At 37.7% G+C, this 13,842-nt stretch overlaps 1 protein-coding gene across 1 annotated transcript in view; it reads right to left on the bottom strand.

Moving 5' to 3' along the window:
• The window catches only part of LOC137667504 (titin-like), a 245,020-nt gene that overhangs the window by 71,867 nt on the left and 159,311 nt on the right, over positions 1–13,842 (bottom strand). The window contains 29 exon segments of the mRNA XM_068408322.1: positions 48–347; positions 742–1,035; positions 1,127–1,411; positions 1,511–1,807; positions 1,895–2,194; positions 2,661–2,963; positions 3,062–3,436; positions 3,534–3,836; positions 3,938–4,237; positions 4,663–4,941; positions 5,036–5,341; positions 5,445–5,641; positions 6,907–7,012; positions 7,105–7,404; positions 7,615–7,914; positions 8,006–8,121; positions 8,734–8,920; positions 9,037–9,333; positions 9,427–9,714; positions 9,812–9,933; positions 10,025–10,202; positions 10,336–10,483; positions 10,614–10,765; positions 11,058–11,342; positions 11,900–12,014; positions 12,102–12,289; positions 12,650–12,952; positions 13,075–13,377; positions 13,478–13,747. Coding sequence (XP_068264423.1) covers positions 48–347; positions 742–1,035; positions 1,127–1,411; positions 1,511–1,807; positions 1,895–2,194; positions 2,661–2,963; positions 3,062–3,436; positions 3,534–3,836; positions 3,938–4,237; positions 4,663–4,941; positions 5,036–5,341; positions 5,445–5,641; positions 6,907–7,012; positions 7,105–7,404; positions 7,615–7,914; positions 8,006–8,121; positions 8,734–8,920; positions 9,037–9,333; positions 9,427–9,714; positions 9,812–9,933; positions 10,025–10,202; positions 10,336–10,483; positions 10,614–10,765; positions 11,058–11,342; positions 11,900–12,014; positions 12,102–12,289; positions 12,650–12,952; positions 13,075–13,377; positions 13,478–13,747 — 7,197 coding nt within the window.

Genomic DNA, 13,842 nt, shown 5'->3' with positions numbered 1-13,842 from the left:
GCAGTGTTCTGGAGATATTTGTATGGATTTCTTTAAAGCAGATATACCTTCATCATCCTGTATAACTACATTGAGGGGCAATGATGGTTCACTTTCTCCAATAGCATTGACAGCTTTCACACGGAATTCATACATATGAAGTTCATCAAGCTTTTCAACAAGAAGAGATGTTGTTGGACAGAGCCTTGCATTAACTCTTTCATAGTCTTTTGAATCATGTCTCCTCTTCTCAACAATATATCCTAAGACAGGACTACCACCATCACTACGTGGAGGCTTCCAATCAAGCGTAATGGTTGACTTCGTCCTCTCTGTGTACATGAACCTCTCAGGTGCTGTTGGAGGACCTATTAACACAGATAAATCATAAAGAAAAAAACATTAAAAATTTAGAGAATTTTTAATTATATAAATAACAGTAGCTCTGGCTTTTTAAAGCCATATCTTTTGTATGCAAATTATCTGAGTATGGCTATGGATATTATAAAGTTTCTCATGTATGTGGATAATAAGTAGTGTTTTGGTAGACATCAGTATTCTGTTACACAAAGAACCATAGCAGTTTTACAGAACTGATTCAGAGATCTGATTGAAGTAATTAATCTAAGGCAGATGCCTTATCCAGGTAGTAGAAAAGTAAATACACTTTCTGTACAGAAAGCAATCCACACAACAATACTTGTTTATTAACCTATAATTAAAAATTGTTTTAAAAAAACCCCATAAAATTAGTCATCTTACCTAATGGATCAACTGCAAGAATAGGTCCTATTTCAACAGGTGGACCAGTACCAAACTTGTTCTTGGCACTAACACGGAATTTATATTCCTGCCCTTCAACTAGACCTGTAATATCACATTTAGATCTTTCTGTGTCTATAGCTAGTCTCCATGTATGCATTTTGGCATCCTTCCGTTCAACAATGAAGCCTATGATATCGCTGCCACCATCATCTTCAGGATCAGACCAGTTAAGCAAACACATCTTTCTGTTTGTAACCACTGGCTTTAGGTCAAGGACGGGCCCAGGAACATCTGAAAAATAAAATCAAACAAGTATGATAAAGCTTAAAGATTATCTCACCAAAAGAAATGCTCAGTTGATTTCAGAAAATATTTTTCTTACCAAATACTTCTACTCTGGTTCCTGCAGATTTGGAACCACTGCTATTGGTAGCAGTAATTACATATCTTCCATGGTCTTTTCTCAGTGCGTTCTTAATAGTTAACTCAGATTTTGTGCCAACATTTTCAATAACAACTCGATCTTTGTCTAATTCACCCTCCTCCACAGCCCATACAATAGTGGGAGTGGGACGCCCTGTCACAATAGCAGGAATTTTAATAGTTTGCCCAGCCATGATCTGAATGCCTGCTTTGACAGAAACATCCAGCTCAACAGTGGGAGGCTCTGCAGAAGAGAGAGAAAGAGTTCATTAGTTCAAGGGAGAGATTCAAAAACACCTTTTAAGCAGCTGGAAATTTCTTAAAAATAATGCAATTGCAATACCTTTAGGTTCTGCAACCGTTACAGGTTCGGTTTCACCAGGTGGTCCTTCACCAGCAGCATTAAGTGCAGTAACACGGAGTTTATAGTCTGCACCTTCTCTGACTTCTTTAACAGTGTACTGTCGAACCTTAATAGGTTTCTCTGTGCAACGTGACCACTCTTTTACTCCCACCAGTTGTTTGTATACATGGTAACCAGTGATATCTCCACCACCATTATATGCAGGAGGTTCCCATTCTAACTCAATAGAAGTTGAGCTTGTATCAGCAACCCTTGGAATCGGTGGACCAGGTGGCACTATAAATAAATAGGTGTAAATTGAGTTAAAGGCTATGAATCCTCTTCTGTCACCTGTCTGCTATTAGCTTCTGCTAAGCTACTTACTTATTGGGTCCTGCGCAGTTTTTGGATCTGATGGTGGACTAAATTTACCAGGACCAGCTGCATTTTCAGCACATACTCTAAAGATGTAGGTTAATCCTTCCAACAGTCCTTCAACTTTTATTTCCAGAGCATTCACAAGGTTCCTGTTGACCCGAGCCCAATGAGTACTATTAATTTCACGTTTTTCAATCCAATATCCTATGATTGGGCTGCCATTGTCTTTTGGTTCATTCCATTTAACCAACATACTGTTGCTGGTAGCATCTTGCACATCAGGCTTATTAGGTGGATCTGGTGGAGCTGAAAAAACAAATTGTAATTTTGTCATCATTGCTCTCCTCTTCAGAGCTTGCTTAAAGCTAAGAGAGAACTAAGATATGAGAAATTACTAATTTTAAGTAATTCATAGTTCTTCTGCTCTCTTTCTTAGAAACTCTGATTCCTAACTGCAGTCAGTAATCAAACTTGCAGTGGTTCTCTCTTTTTGTAAGAATATTAGTCTATTGAACACAGAGGATGTCACTATTCAGAAGTTAAGTGTAAAGTTTTATGACAGTGATTGTCATTCTTATTTATTTACTATTGAAATTAGAATGTTTTCAATATTTCCCTTTATTTCAATGGTTTAAAATGTGCAATAAATAATAATTACATTGCTTGAGTTTCTTCTGGGAAACATTCACATAGGTAAAGTTGGGTGTTCTAAGAGTCTATGCAGTTTTACACTGGTTTTCTGAAAAGGTTGTATTTCAAAATTAAAACTTACAGAAAGGATCTTTCGCTGTCATTGGTTTTGAAACACATGGTGGCCCTGATCCAACTCTATTTTCAGCAAATACACGGAATAGATATTCTTTTCCTTCAATCAGTTTTATTACATGGAATTTGCAATGCCTGAGTGTTGAACTAACAGTGACCCAGCCCATTTCAGCTTTTGTATTGTCTTTCTTTTCCAGTACGTAGTTTAGGATTTCACTTCCACCATCATCAAGGGGAGGCTCCCACTTGCAAATGACAGAGTTTTTCCTCACGTCTTCAAATACAAAGTTGACTGGAGGCCCAGGAGTATCTGTTAATAAAGCAAGAAAAATGACGAGTACTCATCTTGTGCACTACTTACCTAATACTCTGAACAACTAGATGTTTTTGAGGACATTCATCACATACCTAACACATTGACTTCACATGAGGCTTTTGCAACACCATGATCATTTTCCACTTTAATTGTAAATGTGCCATGGTCAGCTCTGATGGAGTCACGAATTGATAGTAAAGACTCTCCTTCTTTATGGTTGTCAACACTTGTACGTTCTGGCAGTGAAAGCTGGAAAGGTTCCTCTTCTTCAGCTTCACCCTTCTTCTTCCTTCTATATGTTGTTACTCTCTTTTTGATTTCCTCTGGTCTGATGACTTCATCATTCCTCAGCCAAGTGATAGATGGATAAGGTGACCCTGAAATATGTGCCTCAAGTATGATCTCATCACCTTTCTTCACCTCAAGGCCAGACTGTAGGTTTGCAGCAAGGAAGACTTTTGGAGCCTCTATAATAACACAGAATGATAAATGGAGAATAGAATCTTTCAATACGCTTGAGGATGTATGGCAATTACTACAAACAATCAAATGAGCAATTCATACCAATAGGATCCACAGCTTTCACAAAAGGAGTAATCCGAGAAGGCTCACTGATGCCAGCAGCATTCTCAGCACGAACACGAAACTGATATTCCTTTCCTTCCTCAAGACCTTTAACTGGATAAGTTAATAGAGGTACCAGATAGTCATTGCATCTCTCCCATCTCTCCTTGCCCTTAACGAGCTTTTCTATTATATAGCCCATAATCTTGCTTCCACCATCAAACAGGGGTGGTTTCCATGTAAGTGTTACTGATTTTGATGTTGGATTATGGACCTCAAGGTCAACAGGAGGATCTGGAGGCTCTGTGGAAGAGTAGCAAAAGAGGCATCATGTGAGAAAAGAAAGTATGAAGATTTTAGTTAAAATTCAATTTGCTAGATTATTTAGCAGTAAAAAAACTTACGTTTTGGGTCTTCTGCAATGATTGGGTTTCTTAGTTCAAGATATTCACCTCCTCCAATTTTATTGACAGCTTTAACACGAAAGTAATATTCACTGTTTGGGATAAGATCTTTGACTTGCCATGAAAGCTTATTTTCACCAGACATGACTGGGATATATGTTCTACGACCAGCTTCTCTGCGTTCCAGAACATAATGCAGAATAGGAGTACCACCATCAAAGTCTGGCGGTTCCCAGGATACTTTGCAAGAATTCTTAGTTACTTCACTTGCCTTGATGTCTTTACACTGTCCAGGTGGACCTGTTTTAAATAAGAATAATAGAGAGCTAGTTAACTAAATAGATGGGAAACTGTATTCCTACAAATAGGAAATTATATTGCATTTCTTTGCAGAAAGCAAATGTTGGCTATGCAGCATATATATGAATTTATGTTCCTAAAGGTGAAAAATATTCAGAATTCTTATAGGCTTTTTTATATTTATATGATGACTATTCATAATAATTGGGCTTTGAGCACCCACTGATTAGTTAGACTAACTTGGGGTAAAGTGTTTTTTTGGTGGGATTTTGTAACATTAATGCCTTTATGGCAATCTACATGTGTCTGAGTTGAAGTGATTCCTCCACATGGCAGAAAAGGGATTTTTCTAGTCCTTTCTTCTGTCAGATGCAGGGCTCAAGTGAGGATAAATATCTTTCTCAGAATGGAAGAAGCCTAGTTACCTATGACTTTGACGTTGACTGAGCCAGTTGTTGATGCCAGCTTGTTCTCCAATGTGATAGTATAAACACCAGCATCAGCATGGACACTGTTTATGACTTCGAGCAATGCAGAGGTGTAGTCACTCTTCATTGTTGTTCTGTCACCAGCTTTCAGCTCTTTGCCATCTTTGTGCCATGTTATAGTTGGGGATGGAACAGCTCTGAAGGGTATAGGGATACTTAATTTCTGTCCTTTAACAACAACAATGTCACGAGTTTTCAGATCAATGGTTGGATTACCTGTAAAAGTAAGTATAATGTTACTAGAAAGTTGCCAAACACCGTTCTTTTTTTCAATTATGCAGATCTAAAAAAAAAAAGAATCTATTCTTACAGTCTGGGTCCTTGGCAACAACTTTTTCTGAGATGTCTGATGGCTCACTAGCTCCAACAGCATTGACAGCTCTGACTCTCAGCACATATTCCTTGTCTGGAACAACACCTTCCTCCACTTTACATTTTAGATCTTTTATTGGACGAGAATTGATTCGCATCCATTTTTCTGTTCCTGCTTCGCACATCTCAACATTATACCCTATAATAGGACTTCCACCATTCTTCTCAGGTGGTTTCCATGCAATGCAAATGTGCTTTCGACCTGCATCTGTGACATGTAAATCCTGAGGAGGTGAAGGAGGGCCTGCAGAAATGGAAAAGAATTGTGTCATTTTTCTTCCAGAATATCTTTTCACAAAATACGCTGCTTCCATAATCCATACATTGTATATTATACTGCTACTTACTAGTTGGATCTTCAATATGAATGAGGTCGGTTGGTTCACTGGGATGACCACAGCCAGCTTCATTTTCTGCACGAACCTGGAACTGTACATCTGTACCTTCAATGACATCAGTCACTCTGAAATTGCAATCTGGACCAGCTGTCTTGCCAGCTTTTACCCAGCGAGTGGCTAGTTTTTCTTTCTTTTCAATAACATATCTGAATAAATTGGGGAAAATACTATCAGGCACTTGAAATATGAACACTTCAGACTTCTTGCTCAATAAAATAGATAAAGAGAGATTAGAATAGTTTGGACAATGGAAAAGTAGAGAGAGTCATAAGTGACAGCTTCAATGAACTTTCTTCACACATCAGCCACTCAGTCCTGGTAGTCCTGGTAGGTCTTGGACGTAATGGGGCTGACGTTACTAACAGACCTAATTCTGAAAGCCAGTTCCTGAACTTCTGCTCTGTTCTCAGGTTTTATAGACCTGCAGAGGCAAATGAACCTCCAAGCTATACTTGTATCTTTGCTAGTTTGGATCTCAGCAGTTAGTCCACTGAGAATATTTGTAGATATTATCTGTGAGTTACTCAGCTGTCAAAATTCTGCCTATGATAGGCTATGGGAAAGTAATGCGAATTAACTGACTTGTGTTGCTTCAGGCAGATCTCTGTAGTTGTCAGTTTGTTTAAGATATGCTTACTGTTATTGGGATATGATTGGGAAGTAGAAGAAGAGTGAAAATATAAAGAGGAAAAATCTAACTGGCATTCGAGGTGAATTTCAGAGGATAGATACTTTAGAAACCAAAGAAAAGGACAAGTTAGAAGCAACCCAGAAGAGTAAAACAATCTGTTTGAAAAGTATAATAAAGAAAAGAATGAACAGAAAAGACATGAGGCTTCAAGGGTTATCAAGCAGTGGAACAGGCTGCCCAGGGAAGTGGTGGAGTCACTATCCCTGGAGGTATTTAAAAGATGAGTAGATGGGGTGCTTAGGGACATGGTTTAGTGGTGGACTTGGTAGCGTTACGTTAATGGTTGGACTCAATGATCTTAAAGTTCCTTTCCAACCAAAACAATTCTATGATTCATCTTAGCTGAGTGTATAGAGTTTGAATGAGAAACTAAGGCAGAAGGAAAATGTAACAATACTACTTGGTAGATGGGTCTAAGTGGATACATATATAAATTTTATATACAGCTCAATTTAATCTGATTTGATTAGATGCTGTTTTGAGGATGTTGACACACATTCATTGTTCATGCACATTAAGTTATTTTTATTTGCCTAATTTCCTCATTTAAAAATCAAACCCTTAACTGCTTTGCTCACATGGCTTCTGTTTTACATCTATCCACCTCTTTTTCATGTAAAGTGTGTCCATTTAAAATTTAAACACTTTGAGAGAAATGTCTTCATTCATTAAAAGATCTTCATCTACAGAAAACACTACACAAACTTAAGATGACTTTACCTTTGAATCGGTCTGCCGCCATCATTCTTAGGTGGTTCCCATTTCAAATCAACATGACCTTTTCTCACTTCAACTACTGTAAGAGCATATGGAGGCCCAGGGGTTGCTAAAGAAAAAAATAAACACATTAGAAGAATAGGAATCCATTACATGTGAGCTGTTTCTGCTGATCACTCAGTAAGCAAATCTGAAACTTACTGAAAGTATCTTTAGCAAGCACTGAATCTTCAATTTCACAATAGTCACTCTGTCCAATGGCATTTTCAGCAGCCACACGGAACACATACAACGAGCCTTCAGTCAGTGGGCTCACTGTGTACTTGGTATCTTTCACTGTTGTATCAACTGTCTGCCAGCCTTTTCGCCTTACATCTCTCTTTTCAACAATGTAGTTGGTAATTGGAGAACCTCCATCTTTTTCTGGTACTGTCCATTTAAGATCTGCTGTATTTTTAGTAATATTAATAACCTCAAGCCACCGAGGTGGTGAAGGAGGATCTGTAAAATAGAAAAAGAAGGTAAAACAGGTTAGTGTATTTCCCATCAAAGATCTTGGAAGACAAGGAATACACCAAAACTATTAAAACTTTCTATTTTCTTAGCTGAAGCAGGGCAGATTCTAATATTTCATAAGCCTTACAGGAGTTCACTTGGTACCTACAGAGACAGTGTATTAGCAGTAGCAGCACGTTCTGAAACAATACTCACAGAGCCTTTCCTTGCACAACACAGGATCACTGGGTTCACTGGGCTCGCTCTCGCCAGCCTTGTTCACAGCTCTTACACGGAATGAATATTCTTGTTTCTCCATAAGCCCTTTGAGAAAGTGTTCAGTTGTGGGAACTCCTTCAGCCACTCTCACCCACTCATCTGTTCCGGTCTTTAATAGTTCAATGACATAAGATTCGATCTTTGCCCCTCCATCATGTTCTGGCTTTGTCCAGTTCAGGAATAATGATGTCTTGCCAACATCTTTCACAGTTGGCTTTCCAGGAGGCCATGGTGGATCTAGACAGGAGTCCAATATTAATTACGTGATTGAAAACAAAGAATTTTTTGTTGTTCTTAAATTAAACTATTAAAAATGTGTTTTTTATACCAATTGGATCTTTCACTAAGATTGGCTCTGTTTCCTTGCTTGGTTTTCCAGGTCCTGCAAGATTCTCTGCCAAGACACGGAACTTGTATTTCTTCTTATTTGTAAGACCTTTAACTCTAGAAAGAAAAATTAAGTTTGATTAAACTAAATCTATACATTAACTCATGCCTAAAACATTATTCTTGCTACTCTTCATACTACAGTTTGCTTGGAAAATCTGAAATTTAGTGAAATCTGAAATCTGAAATTTACACAAATTACTGTTAATGATGTTTTATGAAATTGTGAACATTCAAAACAGGTATATTGTCAGCAGTAAAATGGTGCACCATGACACAGAAAACAATGTTTTCAGAGCCATCTTGCATTTTTGCATGTTCCATGGTTGTTGGTTAATATGAGTATCAGGAGAAAAAAAACCCAGCCTTTTGAGAGATTGATACTTGAGATCACTGTGTCTGCTATTTTAGAATGTCTTATGAATAATCACATAGCACAGAAATTATTAAGCATAACATTAAAAAAAAAAAGAGGTGATTCACTCTTCTGTAAAGATATTCTGCTTTAAAACTAATTATCAAAAATGTATGCCACCAGATGTTAATTGGATCTAAACTTATAGAAGCAAGGAAAAAAGAGTAAGAGCAATGTAAAATTTGTTTAAAAGGCTACAGTTACATTTTTGTGTCTCTGTAACTTATTTCAGACTAAACTGACTATAGTCTTACTTGAATGTTGTATCTTTCACTGGCATTTTATTGCATTTTATCCATTTATCTTGCTCAGGATCATATCTTTCAACCCAGTAGCCAGTTATGGGACTACCACCATCTTCATCTGGTTCATTCCATGTTAAGGTCACTGAATCTTTAGTGACCTCTGTAGGCTTGAGACCTGTTGGAGGGCCTGGTGGATCTGTATAAATTAATAAATTAAAAAAAAAAACAACCAAATCATAAAATCATTACATATATGTTTTTTTTTCCCTGTTAAAACATTGTAAAAATTTGACATTAATTTAATTAACTAACCAAATGAATATTTTGCAATGATGGGGTTACACTGTGCTGGCTCCCCAATACCATACATGTTCTCGGCACTGACTCGGAACACATATTCTTTATGAGGAGTTAAATTGGTGGCTCTGAATTTTGTATCCTTAATAGTTGATGACAACTTGTGCCATATTTCACTGTCTGTAGCTCTTTTCTCAAGGACATAGTTGGTAATTTTAGAACCCCCATCATCTCGTGGAGGATTCCATGTCAGAAGGCAGGATTCATTTGTGATTTCTGATACATCAAATGCAGCTGGTGGACCAGGTTTATCTGTAGAGGACAAGATGTGAATGTTAATCTTCCGCTTGCATACCTCATTATGTTAATAATGATTTTTATAAACAACATAAAATACATGCATACCAAGAACATTAACTTCAACAACAGCAGTAGCACGTCCACTGGAATTTACGGCTTCTATAATATAGGTTCCACTGTCACTCCTCTTGCTGTTTGTAATAGTGACTGTGGAATGATTAGGTTTGGTTTCAATGGTGATTCTGTCATCAGGTCTCAAAATTTTGTCAGCCTTGGTCCAAGTAATCTGGGGCTCAGGCTTTCCAGTTACTTTAGCTGGCAGCTCAATTTTAGTCCCAGCTTTCACAGTGAGTCCAGCAAGAAGCTTCACATCTAAGAAAATTTCTGGAGCCTCTGATTTAGGAGAGAATAAAACATTGTTATAGAAACAGTATTTCAGAGACTTGTAACAATAAAGCAGCTATTCTAATTCAGTATTTGAAGTAATTACCTTTTGCATCAATGGCCTGAATATCATCTGTTGGCTTACTTGGCTTGCTAGCTCCTATTCTGTTCAAAGCCTTAACCCGATATGCATACCACTCTCCTTCCTTGAGTTTTGTTACTTCCATTCTGTTTGTTAAAAAAAAAATCCAGGTATTTAAAGTGGTGAGGATGGCTCAGTTAGTTGAAAGGATATACCTTCTGATGTTAATTTACTTACTTTGTTTCAATAACAGGCTCCCCACATATCTCCCACTTGTCTGTGCCACGTTGGGATTTTTCTACCAGATAACCCTTAATGCGGGCACCACCATCGTATTTGGGAGGCTCCCATGTTAGGAAGATTCCTTTTGATGTTGGATTTCTCCATTTAACATTCTCTGGTGGATCAGGCACCGCTATTAAAAATTAAAAACATATGGGGTCTTAAAAACCAGTCTAAGGAAGATATTTCTTTACGTCTTATTTTGAAGAAAATCAGCAAGATTTCAGAAACAGAAAATCAGCAGCAGTGTGAAACAGTTGACTCACTTGCTGGTGCTGACATATTTACAGGTTCATCAATATATGCAGGTTCTCCCGGGCCACATTTATTGCATGCAGAAACTCTAAATAAGTATTCTTTTCCTTGGATGAGGTCAGGTACAGTGAACTCTTGGTCAACAAGGTGATCCATAACCTAAAGAGAAAGAAGGCTCCCATGTGTTTCTAAAATTTATTTCCAATTACCAAAATAATACACAAAATTCAGTAGCACATGTGGAAACAATATAGCAAATAGAAACTGAAATGTGAAAGAATGAACTTACTTTGTTCCATGTTTTCCGGCTTACTTCACGTTTTTCAATTATATAGCCAGTAACTGGACTTCCACCATCATCTTCTGGAGGTTCCCATGACAGCTGTACTGTGTTCTTGATTATGTCTAAAACTTTAAGTTCTCTTGGTGCACTTGGATGAGCTAGAAGTCACAGAAATTGTATTAATTATTTTGTAAGCAGAGTTTGACAGATGATCTCTATGTAATCTATCTGCTACAAGACTTACTCTTCTTAGTCATTCTTCCTTAAACAGCAAAGTTGAATATTGAAAACCAGAAAAGAGTTTTTTTTGAGGATGGATTTCTAGTTTTCAGTTATATTTTAATATACTCGGTTTACTGAAAGTTGTGTGATTTCACATTATTAACCTAATTAGATTTTAGCAAGACAAATATGGAGTGTTATTGCTAGAATATATACATGTCCGCTTACCAATGACATTAACATTAATTTCTCCTGAAACAGATGACACAGGGTTTTCTAATGTTAAAGAATAAATTCCCTTGTCTGGACGTTCACTTGGAGTAATTACAAGTTCTGCAAAGGAGGCAGTGGTCTTCATTGTTACACGATCACCCTCTTCTAAGACTTGGTCACCAAAAGACCACGTGGAGGCTGGCACAGGATAGCCAGTGATTGGAACACGGATCTTGATTGGCTCTGGAACAATAACTTCCAGCCCATCTTTAAATGCACTTAGGTCCATTGTAGGTCCAACTGGAAAAAGTAGAAAAAGGTTTTGATGAAATATTTTCAGATGTTCTGAATATGGCTAATGATAGCAGTGCTGAGAGCCTGATTCTGATTGTATCTCAGCCTGGAGGTTGGAGCTGTCTAGGCCTAGCTGTGGCTTATCACTCCCTACTTTTCCTGGCTAAACGTTTTTTAGAAATACATGAGATGATAAGGCAGCTTAGCATTATCAAGGAGATCTAATTTACCCTTTAATATAAAAACTTTGTATTATTTAGATTTTTTTTTTTTTTAATCTTCTCTGCCTTTCTCTCCTTCTGTTACCTCCCACCTTCCACAAAGCTAGGTCAGGAGACAATAGGTCATGCCTTGCTCTTCAGGCAACCTAACAGGTCTCTACCTAATAGTACAGCTAATTATCCGCAGAAATTGTAATGAAGGAGAAATAGCTCAGAATCTCAAAGGTCTAAGGCTCTTTATACTAGTTGGCATCACATTTATCTGGTGAAAAATATACCCACAAGATGCACTTTGTGTGTCTTATCTGATTAATTAGATTTAATAAATAGCATATGGTTTACCAAAAGTATCATCTGCAGTTAATGGCCCAATAGCCTCCGCTGGGTCAGACACACCAGCTGCATTTTCTGCTGAGACTCTGTAGTAATAACTGGATCCTGGTTTCAATCCAGTTACCTAAAAAGCACAAATAATCATTTAGTAACTCATATTAAGGATGATCTATGCATTTTGAGTACTTTGTTGATGAACAGAACATCTTACCTTAAAAGTAAGAGCAGGTACTAGTTTTGGGTTACAGCGAATCCACTTGTCTGTTCCTTCTTCTTGCCTTTCAACAATATAGCCTAAGACTGGACTTCCTCCATCTTTGAGAGGAGGTTCCCATGTGAGCTGCACTGATGACTTAGTTTGATCTGAATGATCAAGGTTAATGGGAGGACTTGGTCTCTCTGAAAAGAATTTGAGAGAAATACATTTTTGCAACTGATAAAAGAATATAGTTCTGCATATCAGCTGTCTGTACCTTAAAGTACTCTTTTAAAAGTCTTTGCATAAATTTTTCCAAACCAGTTCTTTAAATTGAGGTTGGATCCTAATTTTGGAGCAAAAATATTTGGAGTTCTTACTGAACCAAATGGTAGCAAGGTACTTCTGATATGTATGAAGGACAAAAGTAGGAAAAAATCTAACTGTACATGGTTTTTGCACCACACATGTTTCTCAATTGAACTTTCCTGCACGCATAATATATAAACAGCCAAAATATCCCTGTCTCATAATACAATCACTATCAGTGCTTGCATACTTACCGACTGGGTCCATAATTTTTACTGCACGTGTAGCAGGACTTGGTTTGCCAACTCCAACCATGTTTTGAGCTCTTACTCTGAAGAAATATTCTTCATTTTCCACAACATCAGTCAGGACAGCTGACAGTTCATCAGCTCCAGTGGTCATAGTTGGCTCCCATTTGATGGAAGCCCTGTTACGCAGTTCAATAATGTAGCCAGTAATTGGAGATCCTCCATCATATTCAGGTGGTTCCCAGGTAAGTGTAGCTCCAAACCTGTTCACATCAGTAACTTCTACATTTTGAGGAGGGCCAGGAACTTCTGCATTTTATTTTAGGGAGAAAAAGGAATAACAAGGCATGTATTTTTTACCTATTGTTAGAGTTTGTACTGCTTTTCTTACACTATCATCAAACACAGAGTTTTTCATAACTTCTGCTCACCAAATTTGCTCTTAGCTTCCACAGGTCTCTCTGTTTCCACTGGCTCACCAGTGCCCACTCTGTTCCTTGCACTAACACGGAAGAGGTACTCAACTCCTCCTTTTTGAAGTCCAGTAACAGTGTATTCACAATTTTCAGCACGATCAGTGACCGAAATCCAGGTCTTACGCTTGATATCACGTCTTTCAACAACATAGCCTATTATTTTACTTCCACCATCACTTTCTGGTTCTTGCCAGGCAAGGCCAACTTCACCATCATAAGTTTCAGTGACTTCCAAGTTTCTAACTGGGCCTGGAACATCTAACAAAGTCATGACAATATTTTAGGACGTTGCTGCTTTTTTTGTTGTTGTTCTGGATTAAATAAATGTAAGCAAGGTTTTAATAATGGGAGTACTTACCAATGACCTCTACATTGATGAATGCTTCTGCCTGGCCGTGTTTGTTTCGAAGTATAACCTTGTACCTTCCCTTATCTGATTTCTTTGCTTCATAAATTTTGAAGGTAGTGCACTCATTTGTTGTATCAACAGTTGTTGTGGGCAGACTTTCCTCCCCTTTCAACCATTCAGCTTCTGCTCTTGGGTAGGCATCATATGGAACAGTCATAGTTAAAGGCTTCCCAACATCAACCACAAGGTTTTGATCACCAGTCTTGATTCTAGGTACAGCTACGGAAGTTCAACATGACAAGTAAGAACTTACATATAAAAAAAAAAAGGATCTATTTGTGTAGTCAGCAAAGAGGCTAACACAGAAAAGTAAA

The sequence above is a fragment of the Nyctibius grandis genome, chromosome 9 (genome assembly GCF_013368605.1).
Source record: "Nyctibius grandis isolate bNycGra1 chromosome 9, bNycGra1.pri, whole genome shotgun sequence".
Taxonomy (NCBI): Eukaryota; Metazoa; Chordata; class Aves; order Nyctibiiformes; family Nyctibiidae; genus Nyctibius; species Nyctibius grandis.
This window is presented reverse-complemented; position numbering and strand designations above follow the sequence as displayed.